We start from the raw sequence: 14893 nt of genomic DNA, 5'->3' as shown, positions 1-14893 counted from the left end.
TACTTTAATAATGCTTTAATACATTCCATACCTCTCTCTGAAAATGTCTCAAACATTAAAGCAAAATTAGCTTTTAACCAATTCCTAGTCATGTCCCAACATTGCAACATTGTCCTCACTGCATTTATCTTGAAGTATTCCCTGAAGACCTTAATCCGATCCTCTGTGTACAGTATATAGATACTGAGACTGAATAGATTATGCTCCCCCAGATTGTCTTCCTAATTCATCTGCTGGTCCTCAGTTTTTGCTTCTATGCATTGCCTAGAGTCTGAGAGCAGCGAATCTATGACAAAGTCCCTATGTCTATCTCACGGCATTTCTTCCTAATTCCACTGGGACACAAAGGGAGAGAGCAAGAGGGAGACAAAGGAAGAGAGAGAAGGCCAGGCAGACTGAACAGGCGCAGCCACAGACAGAGACTCCGTGAAGAAAAGGCAAGGAGAGAGAGACAGCAGAAACTGGTAGTGGAAGACAACCAGGTGAGAGAAAGCACCCAAAAAGACCGAGGGGAAAAAGAAGAGCAGATGAAAAAAGAAACGCTGCAAGGTACATGAGAACTTTGCTATCTGACTGTGGCCAGGACTCTGCTAGTGGCACAGCACAGATGCTACAGTGTTGCTTGGGGGGGGGGGGACATTAGTCAACTGTGTACCTGGAGGCATGCAGTCAGATCAGTAAGAGTTACACCCCGTCTCCATTCAGTGCTGTATTTCTCCTGTCAGCACTGTTGATCTCTCAGTGTGTCAGATGGGGAATGGCCCTGCAGGTGGGCATGTTGGAGGAGCATGTCTGCCCTTCCTCATTCGCCGCAGTGTGCGGACACAGGGGTTTGTAGCTAAGAACTGAGATCCGATCTACTCTCAATGGCCTATTCCAATTGCAGTCAAGTGGGCAGGTATCATGCAAATAGTAATGAAATTGGGCAGAATTGTTCATGCTGGTAAAATAATTGGTCGATCACAGAAACGGCATAAAGAGCCGTATCGTATTTCAGCTCAGCTGATCACTGATAACCCCTCCCACCTTCTTTCTTCCCAGTTTCACCTGCTATCGTCAGAGAGGCGTTGCAGAATGCCAGTGGCCAAGAAAAACATATACAAGAAATCTTTTGCTCCCTGTGCAATCGGTATACTAAACACTAAGCAAGTGTCTGTTTCCTGTAGGAATCTATCAGATTAGCGTACTGGGAGTATAATATGGGCAGAGCGAGGTGTGTGTATATGTATTGTTGCACGGCTCGGATTGATTTTTAACATGCAACACTTAACATTATGTAATAATAATAATAATAATAATAATAATAATAATAATAATAATAATAATATTTCTTTATTAGCCCTATACAATTTCTTGCATTAGGAATTTGTCTTTTCGCATACCCCAGCTTTTCTCCATGGAGACACAGACACACAGACAGGAAGAAGCTTGGGGTCAGAGCGCAGGGTCAGCCATTGTACGGCGCCCCTGGAGCAGTTAGGGTTACGGGCCTTGCTCAGGGGCCCAACGGAGTAGGATTCCTCTGCCGGCCGCGGGATTTGAACCGGCAACCTTCCAGTCACAGGCGCATATCCTTAGCCACAGAGCCACCTCTCTGTATATGTATTTGCTGCTGTAGTAGAGGACAGTGAGAGAATCAGATAACGAAGACGGCTGAGCGTGCCCGGTGCCCGCGTACTCACTCTTGCAGGACTTGCCGTCGCTGCCCAGGCTGAAGCCCGAGCGGCAGCGGCAGGTGCGCGTCTTGTGGCTGTTCCCCAGCAGGCAGATATCGGAGCAGCCGCCCGCTTTGCCGAACTGGTCCGGCTCACAGGCGTGGCTCCGCACTGCAGGGGAGAGAGGGAGGGAGGAGAGGGGGTCAGCCTGACCGCGAGAACCAGCCGGCAATCTGGGGTGGCGGCTGTGAACAGGGAACTTTCCACCGTGCCCAGTGAAGTCATCAAATGGAAAGGGCGACTGCACGGATGTACTGAGCAAGCGAGTCCACGACCCATGCGTAGCGTTAAATCCCCAGCCCGGTCTTCCAAAAGCCCCACGGTTGCAGCCGGCATGAGTGGACGCTTTCTTCGTTTCTCACTGATGAATTACTACAGAAATCATGCATCTGGCCATTATCCGAATTCCTGATTCATGGATCACGGCAGGCAGCTCCTATCTGGGAGGAGGGGGGGCAGGGCGAATATATCCCACATGTGATGCCAGCTCATCAAGGGGCACGCACAAGCATGCAGGGACAATCCCACGTACCTGTAGGCTGGCGCCTCTGGTGGTAGACGTGCAGGGCGCCCCCCTTGTCCACCCGAGTGACCACGTGGTAGTCGGAGCTGTTGAATCGGTTGACGCGGATGACGCTGGTCTTCTGCTGCATGTGGGCGTTGTCCGAGTTGGTGGCGTAGAGGTAATTCTCGAAGACAGTCAGGCCGTACAGGTGCTCGATCTGCGGGCGAGGCAGGGAGAGGGGTGAGGGCAGATGGAAATCTCCGCTGCCAGCGCCGGTCCAGCAGAGCGCAGCTGTCCGGTCCAAGGCTGTCCGAACTCGGCGTCTGACCCATGCCCAGCGGAGCAGGAGGCACTTCAAGGCAGCTCAATTCACTACTGCCACACGGGCAATATAGACAGAACAACCTTCTCTCACCTGTAGCCTGTCTTGTGTTATTATGTTGTTATGCCAGTGGCTGCATGGACCTTCCCAATGTTTTGCATGCTCTCTGTGTTTTTGTTCATGCACACACCACCCTGTCAATATCAGCCCATCAGTGCTAACAACTGCAAGCGCTCGATAATTTAGTGTTCGAAGTGACTCCGCTCTGTCAAAACCCTCTCACTCATACAGCAAGAGAGACAAATAGCTTGGGCTACTTAACATTCTCCACTTTTAAAACCGGGAGACTAAATTAACATCATTACCCCTGGATGGGTGACAGCTGGGCAGTACATCAGGAACTGCTAATATGTTTAGAAAGGCATAGCGCTATAATCCACTGGCCGATCAATGCAGTTGTTTACCTAAAAAGTAGCCTGGCCAAATGAAAAAAGACAAGTCCCTGGAGTTTGAACAGCAAACATATCTCACTCCAGTGACAGCCTGGCAATGGAGGTGCCACCTCCATCATCACAGTTAATTAGCTGCCTTCTAAGACCGCTAATTAACAAAACAAAGAAAGAAATGCATATTCACTTTTTTATTCTTCTGCTAAATGGTAACGATGGATCTGCCACCATTTGTTGGGAATTTTGTTTTGAGAATTCCCATTTGGATAAATGGGCACCTTCCCTCTTCCGTTATCTAAATCGCAGCATCCCAGGCTGTCTGGGTTTCTCACAATGCCTCCACACCGCTGGTGTACATGCCTGCAGGCCCTTGAATGACCAACACAGCTCAGCTGACGGGGCGAGGCGTGTTTGTGACTGCTTCACTTGGTACTATTTGTTTTATCGCAGCTGTGTGCTCTCCTTGTTCCAACCACATGGATAAATGTGCATGCAGGATTGTGTTTTTGCATTACAAATTAAAGCATTCATCCAGGAAGATGCTTTTATCTGCAATGATTTACTGGGGATTACCATTATCTACAGGTCCTACCAAATACTTTTTGTAGCACCTCTTTGTAAGTTATATTGTCCGGAATAATGTCATCATTTGTTTCCATTGTGAGTCAGCTAGGATCTGAATCTTCAATCATCCGGTGAGGCATCCGGACCTCCAACCACACTGCCAAAGTCAGCTGCACAGCCCTTCAGAGACCCAGTCCACAGCCTTGGACCTTTGGCAGTAAGATCCAAGCAGTGCTCTGCAGGTACAGGGCTCATGCTAGGTGGGAATTTCCCTCTTCTCTATTTGATGGCTCCCTATCATTCACTTCCCCTCGGCCTGACTGGGGGGTCTTGCACCAGTGAACTGTCACGGAGGCTTTGGGGTATAAGAGGCAGAGCATGGCAGCACTGATGGGGGGGGGGTGTCTCTCAAGTTGCCACCCAATGCCGCATGTTTACCATAAGGACCCGCGGCTGACGGTACAATGCAGCTTTCTGCTTTGGTCTGTCCCGTGAACTGTCCCCCGAAACGACAACATGGAACCCCACCACCCACCGCCATCACTCTTTCCAAAAGAGGGGTTCCCCTTGCCTTTCCCAGCCACTCAAGGGGGACGCCCCGGCTTGCTCTTGCAGGGCTGCGCCGCCCGCAGCCCCGACGCCCCGATCAGGCCCCCCGGTCGGTCTCACTCACCAGCAGGCCCTGGATGATGGTGTGCCGGTTCTTGCCCTCGTAGTCCACCACTTCTATGTAGTCCAGGTAGGCGTCGGCCCAGTAGACCAGCCGGTTGACCAGGTCCAGCGTGATGCCGTGGGGGAAGACAATCTTGCTGTCCACCAGCTTGGTGCGGTTCTGCCCGTCCATGTCGCAGCGCTCCACTTTGGGAATCTGCCCATAGTCGGTGAAGAACACCTTCCTGGGGAATGGAGCAGACAGGGGAGGGAATGAGATCTCCGCAGTCATTATTCACACTTCAGAGAGCGGCTACACTGAAACACAGGAACACAGGGCAGGACACTCTAACACCAGGCCTCCTCAGCCTGGCTTTGGCATCACTTGGCATTATTAGGCATTTTCTTAGGATTTTAAGAGACTGTGAAAATGTTCATAACACTACCAAAACTGTGTTTGCATAAAATAACATAAAAACAGCACAGAATATGTAGAAACAGTACAAAAAAAACGCCAAAGAAAAAAAACAGTTCAGACTCATCCATGCCTTTTGTACATGTGTTTTGTTGAAATAAGAAAAGTGTCTACATTTCTGATGAAGGCAAACACACACTCTTTGGATGTGTAAAATTGTTTGCCATTTAACTACAATCCTAACTGTACGTTGCTTTAGCCAAGTTCAGCTTGTTAAAATCTTGGAAAGAAAACTGCTGGAAGGTCACAGCCTTTGACTAACTCTGCTGCATACGGGTTATATCCCTGCAGTGGACATGACTGCGTGTGCCAAGTCATCGCCTGTACTGTATATCTGATCCTCCACTCTTCTTCTGTCAGTATGCCGAGTCCAGAAAAACAGCCAAAACCTGTTCAAGGAGACTGCTGAGTCTGTATAATCGTTTAACCATCTGTTCCAGGATTTAATTGTTTTAGGTGAATCATCTCTGTTCCTTGAGGTTTCATCCTATATTTCTCAATCTGTTTGGTTACCAAAATTGTGAAATTTCATAGGGTGGTACTCAGTGGATTCCTGTTCATTGTAGCCCCCCCACTACTATGCTTGCTTAATTATATGACTGATTCAATAAATTGCAAAGCTGCATGTTATGGATATGCACACACAAAAAAAAAACAAGATTCTTTTACAGCTTGGTGTGAGTGAACAGCATTGTGACTGATGGAACACATGGGGACACAATGTCATTGGTGGAGGGGGGTGCACACCGATTGGTGGAAAACAAAAGAAACAGTGCACCATGATTGGTGGAACTGCGGAGGCCTGCGCTGTGATTGGGGGAAACGCAGAACTGAGGGAGCTTTGCTTTCCCCTAGCTAAAACCTCAACAACGCAAGAGAGAGACGGACAGACGGGCTCACCCACCCCATGGCAGGGTCGAGGGCGATGCCCTTGGGGTTGTAAAGCTCGTGGTCCAGCAGTGTGACACACGTCGCCCCATCCTTGTTGCAGACAAAAATGCGGTCATCCACGTCATCCACGAAGTAGAAATTTCCCGTCAACCAGTCAATGGCCATCTGCTCAACATCTGGACAGGAGAAAGTGAGCAAAAGAGCAGAGGTCAGAACTGGGAGTGCACTGACAAAACCACAAGTGGAGCTACAGGCAGCTGTGTTATAAATAGAGAAATGACTCATTACTTTTAAATGTACATGTACTGAACCACTGTCCAAGTTACGCTGACGGTGAACAGAAAACAAGGAATTTAGAGGAAAGTGGGACTTTGAGTTCACACAGATCAATAAGGTTCACAAAATGTTCCAGTAAACTGCCATTACTGGAACGTTAACCTCTTCTTATTTCTCATGCTGTGGGAGTAGGGCCTGCAGACACTACAACAGCTTGCTTGTGTGAACTTTGTAGCCTGATGTTTAATTTGATTTTACATTGTGTAATATCTGTCTTCCACCTTCCTGCCTGGGCAGTTAATGTGTAGCCCAACTTTCAAAAGTTAGATCCTACAGCTCCCCTCCCACATCCCCGGATCCCAGTACCTGGCACTGGTCAAAGACCAAAACCCAAGATGGGACAAACCTCGTGACAGCGTTTATAAAAAAAGACCAACTGAGACTCTTCTTTCTTGGGAAACTCAATTTTTCCAAGAACGATAGGACTATTTTAACTGTTTCCTTTATTGAAAGGGTCTTAACATGCTGTCTGAGTTGTTGGTTTGGCAACATCAGTACCAGCAGTTGCAATAGGTTGGGAAAAGTAAATGAAAATAAGTAGTGAAATAATTGGGACAAATCAAAATTGACCTAAATATCCTCCACTAACAAAAGGTTGTAAAGAAGGCCAATAGCATTATGGAGTGTCATAAATAATAAGAAATCTTTAATTGAATTAAATGGATGTAGAACTGATCCTTTAAAGGGGCTGTTGACTTCATTGTGAAGTCAGGGAATCCAGCACAGCAAAAACAGCATAAGACAGCTGAACACACATACCAGCTCGCACACGCATACCAAAATGCTGTATTGTTCAGGAATTGTTTATGTGTCTGTTTGGTAATACTAACATAAATGTTATCAGGTTTGTTCCAGAATTGCCATCAGTAAACAGTATCCTACTGTGTGCTTCCAAAGACACCTGCATATTTATGGTACATTTAGATATGACTTAATATCTGTTTAATACTCTTTTGGACACAAATGGCATTCCAATTATGTGAATGCATGCCACCAAGCAGCAGTTAGTTAGCACGTGTAGCTATAACAGACAAACCCCCGAGTGTTCCTGGAGGCCGAATGAACTGAAAGGGCAGCACTGCATGCACCGCCCTGCTGCAGGCTGCTGTGCCAGGCTTTTCACTACTACGAAACACCCAAGGTAGCTACTGTGCACGTGTGGTCGTGCGCATGCGCAGACAAGTCTGGAGAGCAGAGCCCCCCTGTTACAGCAGCAGCATGGGGAAGGGCCCGATCCTGCGGGGAGGAAAGGCGGCAGGTGGGGTCCAAGGACACGATCAATGATGCACGATGCAGTCAGACGCCTTCAATCACTGCAAGTGCTGAACAGACACTGCCACCCAGAACATCACGCACGGGCTCCCCCGTCGGTCAGACTGCTGCTCTGGACTATCAAGGGCTTCGCTCAGCACCGCGGTGCCACGCTGGCGACGCAGACAACACCTGCAGAGCATGCCAGATCCATGCAGAAACCTGGATCCATGGAAGACAGTCCTCCCCATTCACGAGGCGAGGAGGGACAGCCACTGACGATGAAGATGACTCATAAAGATGACTCATCCGCTGAAGAAGACTTGGCTTCCGAAGACAAGCTGCTGTGACTCGCGCTCCCCCCAGATCACGTCCCCCGTGACGGACCAGGTCAGTGTTTCCGAACTGACGGTTCGTTTTGGGGAGGGGCGGCACAGTGACACAGTGGTTGGCACTCCTGCCTTGCAGTGTTGGGGCAGCGAGTTCAATCCCGGACCCGGGGTACTGTCTGTGTGGAGTTTGCATGTTCTCCCCCATGTTCGCTTGGGTTTCTTCTGGGTGCACTGGTTTCCGCCCACAGTCCAAGGACATGGTGGTAGGTTAGTTAGCTTCTGGGAATACCGGCCCTGTGTGAGTCTGTGCTCTGTGATGCACTGGTGTCTGACTTGTGCCTTTCTGGTCCTGGGACAGACCCCAGCTACCCTGCAACCCTCTACTAGATAAAGAGGGTTAAAAAACGTGTGGATGGGGCAAACAGATTAAATACCACAATAAGTAAGGTTTCTAATATAAATAAATTAATAATACAAAGTGCTCAGGCTAGTGTGATGGGGGAAGGGGGGGTTGCATAATTTATATATTTCTGTAATTCAGCTGTGGAATGGAGCTTGGCTATATCTTTCCAGCTCAGAAAACTTAAACGTTGCTGTCAGTGAACACTCTATAAGGAAGGATACAGTTTTATCCCAGCCTCTAACATGCTCATGGTGATGGTCTCTTGATCAGCAGGGTACATAGGCTTTTGAGTGTTATTTTCTTTCTTGATTTTCACGAGGCTCATGTGCCCAATTAACTCTCAGACTAATGAAGCAATTTAGCGCTTAAGGAACAAAGTCACTTGAGCGTATCATGATCAAATAGAGATGTTCAATTAATCACAATGATGCTAATCCAATCTAAACAAGTGTATATACTTTAGTTTCTAAAAAAATACAAATAATAAGCAGGGTGTGACATTTCTTTTGATACTCAGTACATTAATATCGCTGAGAACGTAAAGGTTGGGGTAATGTTCCTACAAATATAATACAAACCTGGTCAGGCGAATGGTCAGCAATGAAATTGTTTTATAAACCAAAAGGCTCCGTCTTTTCAATCTGAAATTACCAGAGCTATTTGTTTCTGGTCTATTTTTACCTTGTGTGCGGCGTATGCAATAATTAAAATAGACAGAGAGTCAAGGGAAAAGTCTCCTCACAAGTGTGTGTGCGCCCGCGTGCGAGAGGGAGCATCTGTGCAGAAACGGGATGTGAAGACACCCCGACTGACTCACTGTCACAAGACATCGCTGAGCAACGATCCAAACAGGGCAGCGAGACAATAGCCGGCTCAAGAAGCCAGGCACACGCTTCCAGAAACTCTACTCTTCCAAAACGCTACGTCTTCGGCGCTTTTCAGCCTCTTCCCAAACGTCTTAATTGGCAACCGAAACTTTGCCAGACCTCAGACTGGGGTTACTTCTTGTGTTACTCTGCCAGCCAGGAAGACAAAGCAGACAGTGCTTTTTAAAGGGGGGAAAAAAAAAACAGATCAGAGGAAAAAAACTGCAACGGATAACCCCAGCCTACCGCTGGTCTATCTTTTTATCTACGAGAACAATCGTGTTAGATTACATGATGGATTTGACTCCATGAACCCTTTGCAGACCACCTATTACGATGTTTGGAAATGGGGTTTTAGTTGTACAAACAGACAGTGGCTGTTGTCAAACCAGGGTCATTAGGGGGGTGCAAAGGGGCGTAGGTCACAAGGCATCGTCACTGCACCTCGCAGGTGTGCACTACTGGGGTCCCAGAACATTCCCAAGGAGCTGGCATTAAGAACAGGCCCTTGCCCTTTGCCCTCCGGGAATAAAAGTCAGAGAGGGTGTATAAAAACAAACGGGCCCCACGGGGGGCAGAGGGATACAGTTACAGCGACCCCTGCGGCCGCATCCTAGCTGTTTGCACAGCAGCATGGAGACCAGATGTTAGGCGAGTTCCATCGCCGTGCCAGACTATTTTAAAAGACTTGTGAGAAACGAGAAACCGCGGACGCTCAAGCGACATTATAACAGACGCCGGAAAAAAAATAATCCCTTTTCAAAATTCCAAAAGGTTTTTTTCATTCCTCCACCCCATCCCCCACTTTTCAAAACAGTATTATTAATATATGGAACTATAGAGACACCCCCCCCCAACAACACTGCTCTTATTGAAGGGCCACAGCTGGATTGCTGCTGTGATGCCGTGGGACTCTCTGCACCCAGCTGTGCAAGGCTGGGCACTGTGCCTCCTATACAGTCTCCTGTTTTCACAGCTGGCACTGCTCTTCCTTTGAGGGAGCTCTTTATGTCTAACTTCCCCCCCACACACACACCTCCTCCTCCTCTCCCTTCTTTCTAAAAAATGTTTTCCTTCCCCTCCCCCTCTGTGCGTTAAGCACAAGCTCCACACTGATATCCAGCACACACCGCCCCCCGCCTGGGTGCCAGTCTACGGATCCCCTCTTGAAGACTGTGACCAGGGTCTGAAGTCTGCGACCAGGGCCTGCGACCAGGGCCTGCGACCAGGGCCTGCGACCAGGGCCTGCGACCAGGGCCTGCGACCAGGGCCTGCGACCAGGGCCTGCAGTCTGCGACCAGGGCCTGCAGTCTGCGACCAGGGCCTGCAGTCTGCGACCAGGGCCTGCAGTCTGCGACCAGGGCCTGCAGTCTGCGACCAGGGCCTGCAGTCTGCGACCAGGGCCTGCAGTCTGCGACCAGGGCCTGCAGTCTGCGACCAGGGCCTGCAGTCTGCGACCAGGGCCTGCAGTCTGCGACCAGGGCCTGCAGTCTGCGACCAGGGCCTGCAGTGTGCGACCAGGGCGCCAGCGGACTCCTTCCAGCACTTAAGGAGCTATGGAAAGGAGCTATGAAGAAACTCTTTCCAGTCCAAGAGAAGGCTTGGCTACACTTATTCCAAACTGGAAGGGAAGATCAAATTTGACCACGCAAGGAGGAAGGTCAGGTCGGGAGCGGTCCACTCGTCTGAAGGTCATCACGAGCAACGTCAGCACACTCTTGTTGCGTCGGTTCAACAGCACACTTCCTTTTTTTTCTCAGAACACTGAGCGCAGACCGAACTCTCCGGTCACACGGGTATTCAGCTTGGTGTTGTGACAGAATTGCTCACTAGACAGCAACAAGGTGATGTGTCATCAGCTGGCAGCGCTCTTCACAAAGCAGCCTTTGACTGGAAGATGAACTACAAATTTCTCAAAAGGCCAATTCCATGACACGGGGCTCAGAATTCATCCAGCAAACACCTCTTTCCTTCCCGTTATACAATTCTCTCCCTATTTCTGTTTCTCAAACTCTTTTGAAAAGTCTGATGCAGACTGATATCTTATTGAAAAGTTTTAATTAACTGATAAGATCTGCTGCTGGTCCAGACAGCGTCAGTTCACACTGTTTTTTTCAATGACCAGGGGAACTCTAATCCCAGCTGTATCAAAGGGTCTCCACGCTGCCAATGTCTATCAGACTTTTGTTCTCACTTACGACTGGTGATTTTGATTGTTTACTAAAATAAAGTGAATAGTAGAAAGTGAATAAAAAATGAAATAAAACGATAATAGGTCATTAAGAGTCTACAGAGTTTTACATTTCTATCTTCGATACGTCTTGCTTGAAGATCAGGTTGCCTGATCTGTAATCGCACATAATTTTGCAATGAATGTCAGTGGAATTCAATGAAAAATAGATTGTTCCCTTTATAGCCAGCATACAATAATGCTAAAAAATAAAAAATCTTTTGACACTCGTGCCCGTTCATAGATGGTAGATTTATGGAAAGTCAGCCAACCACGCATTGTTTATAGAACACTGTGCAAAGAAAATGAGTAAAACTGACTTATTCTAGATAGTCATAACACATGGACCAGATGTTCGGCTGTGCCAGACTATTTTGAAAACAATATTATTAGTATATGGAACTGTTTTGTTATTACTGGTTCTTAAGCATTTGAAAAAAAGAATTTTCTACCTCAGCAGATAACACGTTTTTATAGGCTGGTGCTTGATTCGTGTCAGCACTTCGGGATCAGGCATTTCGAAGAAGAAACGGGGCTAAAACCACTGATACCCGGTATGTCACGGCTCATAAAGAGGTCCAAAAAGCTCCTCTCCCGCCCTTACACAAGGACACAATTTTATCCACGGAAGACACGTCTGCCTTCAAGAAAGCCAATCTGCAAGACTCCACCTGAGCTCAAGAATGAGTATCTATGGACTCTGGACACTGGACAAGCACCCTATCACATGCCTACCCAAAATCCCCCTGGATTTCAAGAAAAGAGTGGTCCACTCTAAGCCACTTTAGGACTGGTCATAGTCCATGTCTTGCCAGTCTCTATATATGGGGAATCAGTGCAAGCTGTCCTTGATCCTGTGGTATGGAGAAAACTAGGCAGTACATCCTAGAGGACTGCCCAGCCCATGGTCCCTCAATAAAGCTGGACCAGGAGCTATTGCTTGGCTCAGGGACTTTGCATTTTCTATATAAATAAACTGCTCAACAGGCCTGCAGCAATGTGCACACAGCCTAAACTGTAAAAAGCTGGGTAACATCTGATACAACTGCTGAGCCACAAATCACACAGCATGTCCTGCAGCGTTTCAGGCAACACGTACAGCGAAGAGCCGCGCAAAAAATTACGTCAGAAACAAAAAGCAACTCATCTTTAAACTTAACAAGAAAAAACTCTCTCTTACTGAGCGCTGTACAAAAATGGGACCAGGCTTTTGATTTCTAAAAAGGAAACTTGGCCTTTGAACAAGGTTTGAGGTTTACAAGACTTAGGACAGGGATATTCCCAAAAAGGCTTTTTTTTCATTAAATGCACATTCCAATACAAATAAATTCCATCTGCTTGTTCCAAACGGCATTGATTAGCTCCAAGATAAAAAACAGAAGTGTAGAGCGACGCTCCAAATCGGCACAAAACACATGTGTACCGAGAAGGGGGTGGGGGGGGGCGGGGGGTCACTATTTTTCCAGTATTACATGCTTTTTCCCGCTCCAATTCCGGTAAATGGAAACCAACGTCGGAAAAGCCAAAAACAACGCAACACCCACGGCACTTTCTTAGACACTTATCTACTACTTGTTTGCCATCTGACATTAAGGGCTCTTTGGAAGCTAGACTGTGTGATAGGCCTATTGGAATTCTTTTTGCAAAACAAAACCAATGAACGCTTCAAATAACCACCCATTTTTTGGAGACAATTTCCTTCTCCCACAAAACACTGCTAAGATGAAACTGACATCATTCAGGGCTGGTTGATGCCTCTTAACAAGACTGGTCCATGCATCAGGCCATTTGGTCCAGTTCAAGGCTGCAGGGGAGCCGGGGCCTGTCCCAGCAAGCATCGGGCACAAGGCCTGGCACACGGTGGATGGGCACATACAGACACCAACCTGCACACACTCACACCAGGGCCGGCTTACCGAGAAGCCAACTAACCTTCCAGCATGATTTCGGACTGTAGGAGGAAACCAGAGCACCCAGAGGACATCCAGACACACACAGACACACAGGCAGACACTGTGCCACCCCCTTCTTATACAGATAGACTGGATGTACTGTATATATAACTACTCAGCCCTCTGTGGCATTTTCAAGATGTCGGGCAACTTGCAGAGCACTTCCACGCGAGCTGCTGCAAGGCAAACATCTTCCAACTTGGCTCCCGTGAATCTGGGCTACCATCTGAAGACCAAGACCATATTGGAAAGAGAGGGGAAGCCGCTGAAGACGAAAACTGCCAGAACAATGACATTTTTTTTTTTCACAGAGCAGCTGGGGCACTCCAGCAAGGAAAAAATGATTAAATGCTGAGCAAGGCAGCACACGTCTTGAGCCAGAAACAGCTAGCTGCTCTTTTCAGCACATGATGACTTAAGTGGATTAAAAGCAAAGACCGTACCAAGCTCACCGATCCTCCTTCAAGACCAGCACGTTCCCGGAAGGCCCCTTGATCAGGTCCGCGGGTATTAATTCACAGTCAAGGGGCACGTGATACAAAACGAACACCACAAAAACGGTGCCAGAACTTTTTCTTCTTCAAGCGATCTGAAACTGACTATTAAAAAAGATGGAAATAAAAGTGTAAGAAAATGGACAAAAGAAACTCTTTTGAAGAGTGTTTATTGTTTAGAAAGTGACTTTCGTGGTCACTCTTTTGGGATGAATTGAAGTTAAGGCTATGAAGCTGAGCCACAGTCTGGAAGATCTCCCCGAGGAGATAGTTTGCACTGCAACAATCTGTAAAGTATGTAAATCAAAGCAGATTTGCGGACTGGGGTGGAAATTCTTTGAAGGATTAAATTAAGGGGGGTGGGGGGGAGGGCTGCTCAGAGATCGGGCATTCATACTCCAGCGCCCACTCCGGCTGCAACTTTTCTCTTGCCCTGAACACCACAATGCGAGGGAATAGAGAAGATGGATTAGAGGGCCTGAGCAAAGACCAGGCAGGGGGAGAAGCATGCCGAACAAGCAAAGGAGCTGCGTGGCCAGGCCAACGTGTGGGACAGCACCAAGTCCAATTAAGAATATAAGAGCAGCTGGTTCAGACATCTGCTACACCTGTAAAACCTTAGTTCTGCAGCCTGTTACAGGAGATATGAAACGACCTCTAGAGATGTTAAACGTTTTAAAAGTAACTGAACCTTCACTGCAGATCAGATCAGCAAAGCTTCTCAACATCCTGACTTAATAAATGAAAGATCCCAAGGGCATACAGTAAGTGTAGGATCCCCAGTTCACCCAGTAATAGTAAGGGTAGGATCCCCAGTGTGCACACGTACAGTAAGGGTGGGATCCCCAGTGCACCCCAGTTACAGTAAGGGTGGGATCCCCAGTGCTTACAGGTACAGTAAGGGTGGGATCCCCAGTGCTTACAGGTACAGTAAGGGTGGGATCCCCAGTGTGTACAGGCATGTGTACGATTTGATTCCCAGTGCGTACAGGTTCCTGGCCGGTTCATTCTAAAATAAAATAAGCATATGAAGCATCACAGGCTGGATGCAATACAGACAGCAAAAAGCACATCTCATCAAGCTAGGGAGCAAGAAAGCCATGAAGAGCAATGCATAATTAAAGAGCCTCTGGTGACCAGAATCTCTCCTGCTAGGCTCGGAGAGACGGATGTGCCCAATTCCCACTGTCAGCCTCTTCTCCACTTAGGCTTTCAATTTAGTTTTGCTAGACATGAAAAATAGATGGAAGAGATCTTGTTTTCCATCCACACCGAGGCTTTTGAAACGGGGGGCCTGAAATCACAGTTTCCCCTTACACTTTCTTTGCAAGACAGTTGCAGCCACATCTGGAAGGCTCATCTGCTCTGCAGATATATGGCTGTAAATCAGCGCCGAACATCACATCCTGCATCCAAACCCAGCCAAGAACGGCGCTTGAACAATAATCCTCCGATTT

General features: G+C 47.8%; 1 protein-coding gene across 5 annotated transcripts in view; it reads right to left on the bottom strand.

The window, feature by feature from the left end:
- lrp1aa (low density lipoprotein receptor-related protein 1Aa) overlaps positions 1 to 14893 on the bottom strand; it is a 180466-nt gene that overhangs the window by 98894 nt on the left and 66679 nt on the right. For all 5 annotated transcript variants that reach the window (XM_088633603.1, XM_088633605.1, XM_088633606.1 and 2 more), the window contains exons 7-10: positions 5586 to 5748; positions 4229 to 4451; positions 2248 to 2437; positions 1683 to 1826 (exon numbers count right to left, since the gene is read on the bottom strand). In XM_088633603.1, the coding sequence (XP_088489729.1) occupies positions 1683 to 1826; positions 2248 to 2437; positions 4229 to 4451; positions 5586 to 5748 (720 nt within the window). The remainder of the gene's footprint in view (positions 1 to 1682; positions 1827 to 2247; positions 2438 to 4228; positions 4452 to 5585; positions 5749 to 14893) is intronic.

This window comes from Lepisosteus platostomus, chromosome 1 (assembly GCF_059453375.1).
Source record: "Lepisosteus platostomus isolate fLepPlt1 chromosome 1, fLepPlt1.hap1, whole genome shotgun sequence".
Classification (NCBI taxonomy): Eukaryota; Metazoa; Chordata; class Actinopteri; order Semionotiformes; family Lepisosteidae; genus Lepisosteus; species Lepisosteus platostomus.
This window is presented reverse-complemented; position numbering and strand designations above follow the sequence as displayed.